Source organism: Balaenoptera acutorostrata, chromosome 9 (genome assembly GCF_949987535.1).
Source record: "Balaenoptera acutorostrata chromosome 9, mBalAcu1.1, whole genome shotgun sequence".
NCBI lineage: Eukaryota > Metazoa > Chordata > Mammalia > Artiodactyla > Balaenopteridae > Balaenoptera > Balaenoptera acutorostrata.
Genome location: NC_080072.1, coordinates 47,994,724 through 48,009,217, shown reverse-complemented (window position 1 = coordinate 48,009,217; position 14,494 = coordinate 47,994,724). Strand labels below are relative to the sequence as shown.

The 14,494-nt window shown below is 40.0% G+C and overlaps 1 protein-coding gene across 4 annotated transcripts in view; it reads right to left on the bottom strand.

Moving 5' to 3' along the window:
- DENND5A (DENN domain containing 5A) overlaps positions 1-14,494 on the bottom strand; it is a 111,223-nt gene that overhangs the window by 17,082 nt on the left and 79,647 nt on the right. For all 4 annotated transcript variants that reach the window (XM_057552522.1, XM_057552521.1, XM_057552519.1 and 1 more), the window contains 4 exons: positions 11,070-11,220; positions 9,400-9,493; positions 7,062-7,193; positions 2,377-2,529 (listed from right to left, as the gene is read on the bottom strand). In XM_057552522.1, the coding sequence (XP_057408505.1) occupies positions 2,377-2,529; positions 7,062-7,193; positions 9,400-9,493; positions 11,070-11,220 (530 nt within the window). The remainder of the gene's footprint in view (positions 1-2,376; positions 2,530-7,061; positions 7,194-9,399; positions 9,494-11,069; positions 11,221-14,494) is intronic.

Sequence of the window (14,494 nt, the reverse complement as noted above, 5' to 3'; positions counted from 1 at the left end):
AAAAAACCGAAAGAGCTCAACTATATTGCCAGGCTTGCTAAACTTCAAAGAAAATGATAAAATGATTATGTATATTCTACTCATTTATTACAGAGAAAAGGAAAGAAAGAGAAATCCTTCATGTAGAACCCAGCATAATAAGAGCTGTCATAAGCTGCATACCCACCGCATGCCAGGTACTTTTTCTACTACATCTAATTATCATAACAACCCTGAAAGATAGGTTTTAGCCCACAGTGTTGCTACTATACTACAAGACTCTCAACATTTTAGGGATGTGATACACAATTATTAACATTTTAAAAAATCTATAATCACAGCGCTGTTTGTAATACTGAAAAATCAGAAATAACTCAAACAACCAATAATAAAGGATTGATTCAAGTACTGCACATCTATACAGTGGAAACAATTAAAACTGAGATTTTAGAGGAATAACCACAAACATTTACAGAGAAACTCCCAGATACCAGGCTCTGAGCTTAGTGCTTTACACAAATTATCTTATCAAATCCTCACAAGAACCCTACAGAGGTAGAGGCGGTTCTTTTAAAATTCCATCATACACATGAGGAAACAGAAGCTTAGAGAAGCTAGGTACCATGCTCAGTTTCATAAACTTAAAGCAGGAATTAAACCCAGGACTATCTGATTTATAGTCTCAGCTCTTAAACACTTACTATACTATCACCTAATTAGTTAAGGACATGGAAAAGATATTCTGAGGCAAGAAAAAACAAGTTTCAAAACATTATGTACAGTATGATCCCATTTGGATTTTTTAAAAAAACAGCTTTATTGAGACATACTTCACATTACCATAAAATTCATACTTATAAAGTGTACAAAGTTCTGTACCAAAAAAAAAAAATCTGTTTCAGTATAGTCACAGAGTTGTGCAACCATCACCACTACCTAACTTTAGGTGATTTTTACCACCCCAAAAAACCCATTAGCAGTCACTCCTTATCCCTCCCTAGACTATGGCAACCCCTAATCTACTTTCTGTCTATGGATTTGCCTATTCTGGACATTTTATATAAATGAGATCATACACTATGTGGTCTTCTGTGACTGACTTCTTCCACTTAGTATGTTTTCAAATTTCATCCATATTGTACCATGTATCCACACTTCATTCCTTTTATTGCTGAAAAATATTCCACTGTATGAATACACCACATTCAGTTTATCCATTCACCAGCTTATGGACATTTGGGTTGTTGCAACTTTTGGTTATTAGGAATAATGCTGCTAGGAATATGAACATTTTCATACACATATTTACATAGACATGTTTCCCTTTCTCTTGAGTACATAGCTAGAAATGGACTTGCTGGGTCATATGATAACTCTAACATCTCAAGGAACTGCCAGATTGTTTTCCAAAGAGGCTGCACCGCTTTACATTCCCATCAGCAATATCTGAAGGTTCCAATTTCTCTGCATCCTTACTAACTCTTGTTATTGTCTGTCTTCTTTATTTTAGCTATCCTAGTAGATGTGAAAAGGTATCTCATTGCAGTTCTGTTGGATTTTTAAATATACAGCTGTACATGGGCATATGCGCACAGAAAAATGTTCTGAAGGACAGATGAGGTAGATTGCCTCTATGCCCATGAGAATGAAAACTCCAGGAGTGCAGAGATCTTGGTCTGCTTTATTCACTGAGGTATTTCAAGTGCCTACAACAGTGTCTGGCACACTGCAGGCCCTAACTAAATATTTGCTGGATACTTATATATATTTCCTAATTTTTCCATAATAAAACTGCTTTTGAAAACTTTTCAAGTTCTTTTCAAATTTAAAAATGCATGAAAGTGTAAGCTGTCCATCTTGCCTAGTTATTCAAAGTTCAGTATTTTGAAATAAGGAGATTCTCTTGGTATTAAGCAGTAAAAATCAAACTTACTCAACTTTTTTGGTATTCTCTCAAATCTTTAGAAGGTTAAGCTATCTGCATATAAAAGAAATGTTAATGACAGACCTTTTCCCACTGGGAATGTACAAATAGTGAAGGACCCTTAAAATACATTTGGTACTTCCTGAGCTCCAAGTTCTCTTTCTTTTGTGTTCTATCTCCAGACTAGGACCAGCTACCAAACAGGACCTATCAGTTTGGCCTTCAGCTCTATTTGCAGGAAAAAAGATGCCACTTTTAAAATGTCTGACAAATACACAGATTTATAAAGCTTATTTTTAAAGAAGATGGCTTGGGTCACATTTATTTACTTATTTGTTGAACTATTTCAAGTCTCACTCCAAAAGCACCATGCACCATTCTTCAAAGCCAGCCAGCTGGAAAAGTGTGGGAAAGCTAGTAAGCAAAAACAGGAAGACAGTCTGCTCAACAGGGAGAGGCCAGACATTCATTACCTGTTTCACTTGTAGCCCATGACTCCAAATCCTTTCCAGGAGGTCACAAAGGCTGGCAATCAAGGTGTTCTCCTCCACCCCTGTGATGTTCACCTCCCCGTGCCCTAGCTCCACAGCCTCTCGGCCCATCTTCTCCACCAGCATCCTCTTGGTCTATAAGAAATGAGTCGGTAAGATTAGACACCCACAGTTAGCCAGATCACATTCAACTAGAGAGGGTTGTGGCCAACTGCCCAGCATATCTGCTGGGCTGGGAGTAAGACCCAGAGATAAAGAGTGTATTTATTCTCTACCACTGAGGTCAGGTTATAGTAGAGAGCCTTCTTCAAAGAAAATAAAAACACAGAAATCACTATTTGACCTTGGGCAAGTGATTGCATCACTCTGGATTAAGTTTTTACATTTATGAAATGAAAAGAGTTGAATAAAACCCTTTGGTCATGCTCATCTCTGACATTCTCTGACTCTGACTGCTTAACTGACCCTATTAAACAAACCTTTCAGCATTTAATCCTAGAAATATATCTAAAGTATCCATCAAGGGGATGAAAAGTTGAAGAGGAATAATTTACTTTTAGGTAAAACTTGTCACGTGCTCATTGTAAAACAAAAACAAAAAAACACACTGAATAATGATAATTGCAGCTTTGTGCCAGGCACTGTACTAAGTATTACATTATCTCATTTAAGTCTAATAACTCTATGAGAAGTATTATTATTTTTCACAATTTACTGATAAGGAAATTGAGGTCAGAGAACTTAAGTAACTTGCCCAAATTCACACAGCAAAGAAGCAGATCTGGTCTTTGAACCTAAAGCTGCCTAAATATTGAATCCAAGTTCTTAAGGAAGATTTAATCATGTTATAAACTTGTGACATATAAAAATCTAGGGGTTTCCCTGGTGGCGCAATGGTTAAGAATCCGCCTGCCAATGCAGGGGACACGGGATGGAGCCCCGGTCCGGGAAGATCCCACATGTCATGGAGCAAATAAGCCCGTGCGCCACAACTACTGAGCCTGCACTCTGGAGCCCACGAGCCACAACTACTGAGCCCACGTGACACAACTACCGAAGCCCGTGCGCCTAGAGCCTGTGCTCCACAACAAGAGAAGCCACCACAATAAGAAGCCTGCACACCGTGACGAAGAGTAGCTCCCACTCATCGCAAGTAGAGAAAGCCTGCACGCAGCAACGAAGACCCAACACAGCCAAAAATAAAAATCAATGAATTTATATAAAAAAAAAAAGAATCTAAAGAGCAAGGAAAAATATCACCCCATACCCTACCCTGCAGAAGCAACAACTCTTAACACTTTGGCATATTTCTTTCCAGTGTTACTATTCTTAATTTTTTATTGTGAAATATATCTCATATACAGACACATATATGTGTGTAAGTGAATGTATACTATTAGACTATCATAACCATCAACCAGATTAAGAAAAAAAATACTGCCCATTGCCCATCTATACTTTTGAAGACTCCCATGTGCCTTCTCCAGTCACCTTTCCCACTCTAGAAGTGATCACTGTTCTGACTTACAAACTAAAACTACAGAAAAGCAAGGAAATGATTAACACCTATATTTGTATCCCTAAACAATGTAGTTTAGTTTTGCCAGTATGTTTTTTTTTTTGTTATTTTCTTTTTTTAATTTATTTATTTTATTTATTTATTTTTGGCTGCATTGGGTCTTTGTTGCTGTGTGCAGGCTTTCTCTAGTTGTGGCGAGGGGGGCCACTCTTCGTTGCAGTGTGCAGGCTTCTCATTGCAGTGGCTTTTCTTGCTGCAGAGCACGGGCTCTAGGTGCTCGGGCTTCAGCAGTTGTGGCACACGGGCTCAGCAGTTGTGGCTCGTGGGCTCTACAGCACAGGCTCAGTAGTTGTGGCGCATGGGCTTAGCTGCTCTGCAGCATGTGGGATCTTCCCGGACCGGGGCTCGAACCCGTGTCCCCTGCCTTGGCAGGCAGATTCTTAACCACTGCGCCACCAGGGAATCCCCTTTTGTTATTTTCTTTTCACTCAACTTTATGTTTGTGAAATTCATACACACTGATCAATATATCTGTTGTCTATTTCCACGCTGTATAGCATTCCACTGTATAAATATACTGCAATTTATTATTTATTCTCCTACTGAGTGGTATTTGGGTTGTTTCCGGTGTGGGACTATTACAAAGAATTCTGCTGTAAACGTCTCATACATATCTCCTGGGTCATGCTGCAAAGGTTTCTCTAGGGAATATAGCTAGGAGAAGAATACTGGATAATAAATGCTATGCTGTTTTGCAAAGCAATCATACCAATTTACATTTCCAACAGTATCAGAGTTCCCTGTTGTTCCACATGCTAGCCAACAGTTGATAGCGTTAGGCTGATTACTATGTTTCTTCAATTCTAATATGTACACTTTTCCACATATTAACAAATCTGAAGTTAGGATATATTTCACCATCATTGTTGACCAGGCAGTAGACATAAGAAAGTTGTCACTGCCAGAGCATGCATTTCAAAACTTGAGAATGAATGCAAGGGGCATGGAAAACAAATCCCAGAGACAAGAGACAAGCCCTCTTTCAAGAAAGGCAGCATCACCAATGTTCTTGATGGGAGAAAAGACAACATTGTTGGGAAAAATCATGGATATCAACGACTTAGAATTAACTGATGAAGTTTTTAAAATGCCTGAATTCAAAATATCAGTACTGGTATAACAACCTAACTTGTAACAGTAATAATTCTTTCTGCAAGAGAAAGTATATTTGATTTCACCCCATAAAAATGCATCACTTAGAAACTGAAATGCAGGAAAATCTTTTTTTTCCTTTGATGAATGAACAGGATGTAGTAGGGGCCAAGTTAGTTCAACTGTCCTAAAAAGCACAGTATACTGACTTGGTTGAAAGGCTGTATTTTTATTAGAAATTTAAGTTCTGAACTAAAATATTAAAAGTTAAGAATGACTATCTTGGGACTTCCCTGGTGGCACAGTGGTTAAGAATCCCTCTGCCAATGCAGAGGACACGGGTTTGATCCCTGGTCCCAGAAGATCCCACGTGCCGCAGAGCAACTAAGCCCGTGCGCCACAACTACTGAGCCTGCGCTCTAAAGCCCGCAAGCCACAACTACTGAAGCCTGCGTGCCTAGAGCCCACGCTCTAGAGGCCGCAAGCCACAACTACTGAGCCCATGCGCCACAACTACTGAAGCCTGCGCACCTAGAGCCCGTGCTCTGCAACAAGAGAAGCCACCACAATGAGAAGCCCGTACACCGCAACAAAGAGTAGCCCCCGCTCACTGCAACCAGAGAAAGCCCATCACAGCAACGAAGACCCAATGCAACCAAAACTAGAAATAATAATTTTAAAGATAAAAAATAAAAGAAAGCAGATCTCTACAAATCTGTTATTAAAAAAAAAAAAAGAATGACTATCTTTTGATCCAGCAATCCCACTTCTGAGTATATATCCAAAAGAACTGAAATTAGGATCTCAAAGAAATATCTGCATCCCCAAGTTCACTGCAGCATTATTCATGACAGCCTAGATATGGAAACTACCCAAGTATCTACCGATAGATGAATGGATAAACAATATGTGGTATATACATATATATGATGGAGTATAATTCAGCCTTAAAAAAGCCTTTAAAAAGAAGGAAATCCTGCCATTTGCAGCAACGTGGATGAACCTGGATGACATTATGCTAAGTGAAATACGCCAAACAGGACAAATACTACATGATTCCACTTATATAAGGTATCTGAAATAGTCAAACAAATTCATACAAGCAGAGAATAGAATGGTGGTTGCTAGGGGCTGTGGGGAGGGAAAAATAGGGAATTGTTGCTCAAGAGGTATGAAGTTTCAGTATTCATAGGTAAGAAGAATAAGCTCTGGAGATCTGCTGTACAACATAGCACCTATAACAATATAATACTGTGCAATTTAAAATATGTTAAGAGGACAGATCTCATGTTGTGTTCTTACTACAAAAACAAACAAAAAACACAAAAGAATATAAGGAAATTTTTGGAAGTGACAGATATGTCTACCTTGATTGGTGGTAACGGTATCACCAGTGTATGCATATGTCCAAACTCATCAAGATGTATACATTATATGTGTGTAATTTTTTGTATATCAATTATACCTTAATAAAGCTTTAAAAAATTACTATTCTTATAGAATGGAAAAAAACATGCCAACAGCAAGCTTAAACTCAATAATACACCTTGATCTGGCACACAGTAGGCACTCAGCGAATTCCTGTTTCTAGACACATGAGATCAGTGCTATCAGATTAAATCAGAGAGGCAAAAACATTTGCATACGTGTAAGACTAATCTGTTGAAGACAATTCAACTACATTACTTACTTAAGATATTACTTAAAATTAATGATTTTAAGTAACAAGATGTCTGAAATTAAAAACTACATCTGTCTCTCAGTTTTAAAGAATACATATTAAGTTTTTATCAAGCAAAGCGTGCTTGCTCTCAATTAATGGTATATTTTATTTAAAATAGATACACCTAATTCCAAGTTAACAGGATCTTGACATTAGTACTATCCCATTATATTAACAATATTTTCAAAATCAAGAAAAGAGTGGTCAGAGCTAAGCCTTGGTCTCATCTTGGTTGCCAAAGAAAATACACATTCAGTAGTGTCCACAGCTCACCTTGTTGCGGCATTCCTTCAGCAGACCCTCCACAAACTTCCAGTTGGTTTGGGCAATCACTGACGGGGAAAGGTTGGACAGTTTGGGCTGGCGGATGGTGCTGCCCATATTCCTGGCTTCTTGGATGTACTTCTAAAGCAAAAGGAAAAATCAAAGACTCTTCGTGGCCATGCACACAGACCACAGGCAACCAGTACTGATGGGGCCTGAAGAGGGCACTATCACCCCGCACTTTCTTACTGCCTCTTTCCTAGGCTCAGGGCAAAGTTTAAAATGCAGTGCTTGTATCGTAGGGAAAACTGAGAAAATATGATGAATTAATTCTGTTTTTTCTAATGTAAAGCCCTTTTGGCTTTAATGATACAAGAGGTAAAAAACATATGGCTGCAACATGTATGAGTGTGCAAACTCCTATGAGTAGGCAGACCAACTCAAATCTCAGAGTACTATTGAGGAAAATCATTTTCCCCACCAAGTTTGGAGGTATTTAATTCCTCTGCTCATATCAAAGATATCCATCCTTGCTAAATTAGGGCCTGAAGAACATGTGTGTACACTCAAAACAACAACTGCATTTTCTGATTTTCTACAATTTGCTGGTGATTCCCCATATGCTGTCTGTTTTAACATATAACCAAATCAATGTAGTAAACTGCACACTGACATCCTCTCAGTGTCCCAGGTTCACAACCTACATTTTTACTCCCAACTTCTTTCTTTCCCCATATTTATTCCAGTAGTACAATTCTGTCCATTCTATCTTCTGGCCCCTCAATCTGCCCCTACTACCAGCCCCTAAGATTAGGCTTCAATTACTATCACCTGCACTACTGCTACCTGCTCCTAACTTGCTAGCTACCTCCAGTACCTCTTGCCTCCCAAATATTCTGCCCACAGCCTCCTTCACACAACCACCACCGAACTTTGGATCCTGCCATCTCCTCTATTTGCAATACTCGTCTTTGTCCCTAACAATCCTATCATCCTCAAGACTTAAACAGATGCTGGTTCCTCCAAACAGTCTTGTTTGAGATTACCCCAGACAGAACTGACCTCTGCTTTCTCTAATCAGTGATCAAACACTGGCGTGCCTCTCGTATGGCCCTTTCATATGGCCTTTGCTCCCTTAATAAACTGGTATTCCCAGAGGACAAGGCTACCTCCTTATCATCTTTATATTTCAAAGTGTTTACTATAGTGATTTTGACCAAGAAAACGTACTCAATAAACACTGCTGAAAGAAATAATATGGAGGTGAGGTGGAAGACCCAGGGGAGACTTTTAAAATAACACCTACACCCAACACCCATTACGCCACCCTCACAAAAACACCAAGTACAACTGTATCCTATAAACCAGCAGTTAAAAATTCATAACCATATTTTGCAATATTAATTTATTCCTTTAAAAAACAGCAAAGGCAAAATATTTTCCCATTCATTGAGATGCCAGACACATATGAAAACAACATGCTTTACTGGATTTTATCTGTATAAAATGCAAACTGCAGGGTCTTTTCTCAAAGAGAAGTTGCTGAAATAGGTTTCTGAAGGTGAAGCTCCATTTTCACAAGTTCTCTGCAACTCAGTAAGGCAGGGTCTCCAACCTGAGGTTTATAACTAGAAACTTTACTGGGAACAAATTATAGTAGAGCTGAGAAACTCAGCTTATAAGCAATAACGACTCAGGTCAATTCAAGAATCCTCAATCCCCACACATCTGATAATAATATTCCTTTGCTCCTCTGAGAAAAAAAAGTCAAGATTACCTGTTTTAAATTAAGATAAAGAAAAAAATAGGAAAAAAGGCTCCTCCTCCCCAGGTTCACAGAGTCACAGCATTAACCCAAGTTCAGCTTTTCCTCTTTCTCACTCTAACAAAATTAACTTCTTTACCACCATACCACACACACACACACAAAAGCCTCAAAAATTTTAAAGAGATTTTTCCCAAGTTTTAGAATCTTATCTTCTGAGGTTCCTGTCACCCCTCCCACTCTCCCAACCCCTGGGAGGAAGTGAGTATCATGCATGAGTGACTACTGAAAGGACAGTGAAAGGTTCTCTTCCAAGCACTGGTATCATTCTTGAACAGAGGTGCAAATCTGGTTCAGGGAGAGGACGCACATGGCTAGTGGCCCTGCTGCCCCTTGTGAAACACTGTACATCCTGGATTTGTCACAACCGAGGCCCGTATCAGGGATCAGGAACTAACTTATTATTAACCCTTCTTTTTGAGGAGGATATTTGAATCAGACCAGAGGCCAAGGAAATGGGAAAGAGAAGGAGGGTGTAGCATGATAACAGGGTCATTCCTTGTCATTCTCAAGGTGTCTTACCTCTCTCTGGTCATTGTCTAAACGCAGGTGTTCTGTGTGTTGCTTCTGCCGGTCTTTACGCCTCCACTGGGCAGGGGCATTCCTTTTTGTCCACCTGACAGAATCAAAGCAGATAATTCAGAATATTCCGCTAAGAGGGACTTCCCTGGTGGTGCAGTGGTTAAGAATCTGCCTGCCAATGCAGTGGACACGGGTTCGAGCCCTGGTCTGGGAAGATCCCACATGCCGCGGAGCAACTAAGCCTGTGCACCACAACTACTGAGCCTGCGCTCTAGAGCCTGCAAGCCACAACTACTGAGCCCACGTGCAACAACTACTGAAGCCCGTGCACCTAGAGCCCGTGCTCCACAACAAAAGAAGCTACCACAATGAGAAGCCCGCGCACCGCAAGCAAGAGTAGCTCCCGCTCGCCACAACTAGAGAAAGCCTGCGCACAGCAATGAAGACCCAACACAGCCAAAAATAAATAAATAAAGAGAGAAGAAAGGAAGGAAGGAAGGGAGGGAGGGAGGAAAGAAGGAAAGGAAGGAAGGAAGGAAGGAAGAAAGACAGAAGGGAAGAAAGGAAGAAAGAAAGAATATTCTGCTAAGAAAGTAAGGTCAACCGACAGGAGAAAACTTAAATGTCTAGGGACCAATGCTGGCCATGGGAAACCACCAAGAAATCACCAGAGATAGCTCAGAAACCTTGAGAAGGGTAGCTTAAAGATCAGTTACTGGGGAGATGCTAGAGGGAAGAGAAATGGGAACATATTGTATATGTATAACTGATTCACTTTGTTATAAAGCAGAAGCTAACACACTATTGTAAGGCAATTATACTTCAATAAAGATGTTAAAAAAAAGAAAAAAAAAAAAAAAGATCAGTTACTGGGCAAGAAAGAGATAACTCCCCAGGGACAGAGACATATCTTTTTTTTAAATAAATTTATTTACTTATTTATTTTTGGCTGCATTGGGTTTTTGTTGCTGTGCATGGGCTTTCTCTAGTTGCGTTGCTGTGCGTGGGCTTCTCATTGCGGTGGCTTCTCCTGTTGTGGAGCACTGGCTCTAGGCGTGCAGGCTCAGTAGTTGTGGCTCACGGGCCTAGTTGCTCCGCGGCATGTGGGATCTTCCCAGACCAGGGCTCGAACCCATGTCCCCTGCATTGGCATGCAGATTCTTAACCACTGCGCCACCAGGGAAGTCCCAAGAGACATATCTCTCTTGAAACACCTACAAAAACTTCACTTGCAGATTCAAATCTATACTCACTCAACACTGCCTGGGCTTTGATACACTCATCTCCAAAAGTAACGAAGAAGAGCAATCCTGCTAAGCTATCTACTTTCAGTTCAGTTATTTCAACCACCACTTACTAACGATACAGTGCTAGCTAGGTGTTGTATGGATTCAGTCATGAGATGATTTCAACCCATCTGCAGTCCGGCCTTTTACAGGCCCTGACGCATGGAGCTATCCCAATTTGCACAGTGGAGACAGGAGCTGATGATACTCTGTCACCTGTTTCCTTGTTCAAACAAGTGAACAACCTGGATAGTGTGTGTCTTCTCCGTATTTACTTTACAAATGTCAAGGTCTTCTGGAGATAAGAGTCTAGGTCCAGATACTGTATGACCCTCACCACTGTGGCTAGGGAGCTGGATCAGGGAATCCCTGGGGATGACTCACTTGTTGCTGGCTGGCCCGGTGGAAAGCACATCAGACTGCAGCTTAGGGAAGAAGCCTGGTTCATACTTCCCTTGTCCAATCTTCATGTCAAGTAAATGGGGGTGAACCGCAGTATGATCGATTTTTGCCAGTCGCAGCTCAATTGCTTTCTCTGGATGAGAATGAAAAAGTCCAATATTTTAAAAAACATACCATATTCTGGGCCATAAAACAAGTCTCAATAAATTTAAAATAATTTGAATCATACAAAGTATGTCCTGTGACCAACAATAATCAATAATACCTTAAAACTAAAAAACACACTTCTAAATAACCAAGGGGTCAAAAAAGAAATCAGCATGGCTGAGGCTAAAATGGAGTGGATTGCCTTTTATTGGATGTAGATTGTACTCTCTATTGTTAATAGAGTACTTGAAACAATTCAGGTCGGTTTTCTTGAAGTAACTTCTATTTATGATTCAGAGGACTCATGAGGATGGAAATCTCTCTGGCCCTCGAAAAACATGCCATCAGCACTCAGAGTTGGTGTTGCCCACTACATGTCCTTTCTTCTGAATAGAAAAGAGGTGTTATTTAGGGAAAATCTTTTTTCTAAGATATGTGCAGACCATTTTATTTACTACTGGATAATATTTGTTCTTTGGTCCCTATAGAGACCATTTTTCTTTAATAGCATACTTTTTAGTGGTTGTTTTAAAATTATATAGAGAGCAGAAGTTCTTTATCTGATGTGATTTAGTAGGGTAGTGAATTGGATAACTGAAAAAGTCACTTAAGTTTGGGAATCTTAAAAGGATATATACCTCCGTTAAACATTTTAATTTAAACCATATGACTGTATAATCACCAGTCTTTTGATGAAGTGTCTGTGCATTTTCTTTGATTATGGATCCACTAATCAGGGGTCTGCACTGTTTCTCTTGCATAAATCTCACCCATAATTCATTCACTGAGTTTTCCAGTTTTTAAAGTGGAGCGAGAACTTTTAAAGGACCTTGCAAAAGAACCATAGTAGATGCTAGTTTTCCCACATTTTTTGCACTTAAGTGATATGCCTAATTCAATTGCTGTATTTTTTAGTGACTTTGCTTTACTGAGTCTTTTTAAAGCATTTAATTTTTTGTTTTCAGAGAAACAGTTCTTTTTTTTGCCCTCATATCTTACCATTTATTTACATAATATTTGGTTAAATTATACAACCCAGTAATAAGTTCAACTAGTGCAGACAAGCTTGGAAACAAATGCATACATTAGTTTTTTTAAATTAATTTTTTAATTGAAGTATAGCTGATGTACAATAGTATATAAGTTACAGGTGTACAATATAGTGATTCACAATTTTAAAAGGTTATACTCCATTTATACATATTATAAAATATTGGCTATATTCCCCACGTTGTACAATGTATCCTTGTAGCTTATTTTATACATAAGCTTACATTAGTTTCTGGTTTTTTTTTTGCAAAAGTAATGCAAACTCAAGGCATGCAATCAAAACAATTTTAAAGGGAATAAAATGAAATCTCCTTCCTCTCTCCCTCCTGTGGTAGCCGGAGATCAAGTTTCTTGTGCATCCGTAATGAAAATAATAGTTTTTTTAAAACAAATAAATAATGTGTGGAAAAACAGTGCAGAGAGAATTGAATGTTTCCCTTTTTTTTTTTTTTGGCTGTGCGGGCGTTCTCTATTTGTGGTGAGCAGGGGCTACTCTTCATTGTGATGCACGGGCTTCTCATTGCGGTGGCTTCCCTTGTTGCGGAGCATGGGCTCTAGGCATGCGGGCTTCAGTAGTTGCGGCGCATGGGCTCAGTAGTTGTGGCTCGCAGGCTCTAGAGTGCAGGCTCAGTAGTTGTGGCGCACAGGCTTAGCTGCTACGCGGCACGTGGGGTCTTCCCGGACCAGGGATCGATCCCATATCCCCTGCATTGGCAGGCAGATTCTTAACCACTGTGCCACCAGGGAAGTCCCTGTTTCCTTTCTTTTTCATCTAAAATCCTACCCTTGTGACATAATCTCTTGATTTTTTTCATGACCTCCTCTTAAATACTTTTATATAATGCACTTTTTTTTTAAACTAATTAATTAATTTATTTATTTTTGGCTGTGTTGGCTCTTCATTTCTGTGCGAGGGCTTTCTCTAGTTGCGTCAACAGGGGGCCACTCTTTTCTTTTTTTTCTTAATTTTATTTATTTATTTATGGCTGTGCTGGGTCTTTGTTGTTGCATGCGGGCATTCTCTAGTTGCGGCGAGTGGGGGCTACTCTCCGTTGTGGTGCGCGGGCTTCTCATTGTGGTGGCTACTCTTGTTGTGGAGCACGGGCTTTTCATGGCGGTGGCTACTCTTGTTGTGGAGCACGGGCTCTAGGCGTGCGGGCTTCAGTAGTTGTGGCACATGGGCTCAGTAGTTCTGGCTCACAGGCTCTACAGCGCACGCTCAGTAGTTGTGGCACACGGGCTCAGTTGCTCCGCGGCATGTGGGATCTTCCCGGACCAGGGCTTGAACCCGTGTCCCCTGCATTGGCACGAGGATTCTTAACCACTGCGCCACCAAGGAAGCCCCGGGGGCCACTCTTCATTGCAGTGCGCAGGTCTCTCACTATCGTGGCCTCTCTTGTTGCGGAGCACAGGCTCCAGACGCGCAGGCTCCGTAGTTGTGGCTCAAGGGCTTAGTTGCTCTGCGGCATGTGGGATCTTCCCAGACCAGGGCTCGAACCCGTGTCCCCTGCATTTGCAGGCAGATTCTCAACCACTGCGCCACCAGGGAAGCCCTAATGCACTATTTTTAATGTTGTGTTGCACATGTATTAATTATAATATTCTTTAAATTATATACATTTTGATATACATATGGTATATTAAAGTAAAACGGAAAATAAGCATTTCAGTCATATGGTAGAAATTTAAAGTATTACAAAAGGGTGTATGTACAGTGACGTGTTAAGACTTATCACTGTTTCCTGTTTCCTTCCAGACATAGACATGCATATACAGCATGTATACCTTTTAAAAACAACACAGATGGGAGCATACTAATCATTGTTTTATACCTTCTTTCATTTAATAATTCATCTTGGAGATATCAGGACATAGATTTGGTTGTTTCCTAAGAACAAAGACTGCATGAGAAACATCCTTGTTCATACAATTTTCACAGAAGTGTGAGTATGCAAGGACAGTTTCAAATTCAATTTCTGATTTGCAGGGACTTCCCTGTAGTTTGTTTTAGGAGTGAACTTATCTGTAAAGTGATCCCAAGTCTAATGTCTTTCTCTGCACAGAGAGAAGTCATAAGAATGTGCTGATTATTCTCTGTTCACCACTCAGAAGTGGTTGTAATCCCAGTATGCTTTGCATTATCTCCTTTTGTTAAAAGTAATTGCTCATTACAGCATTATGGGAGCTGTGAGAAAACCCAGAGAGTTGCC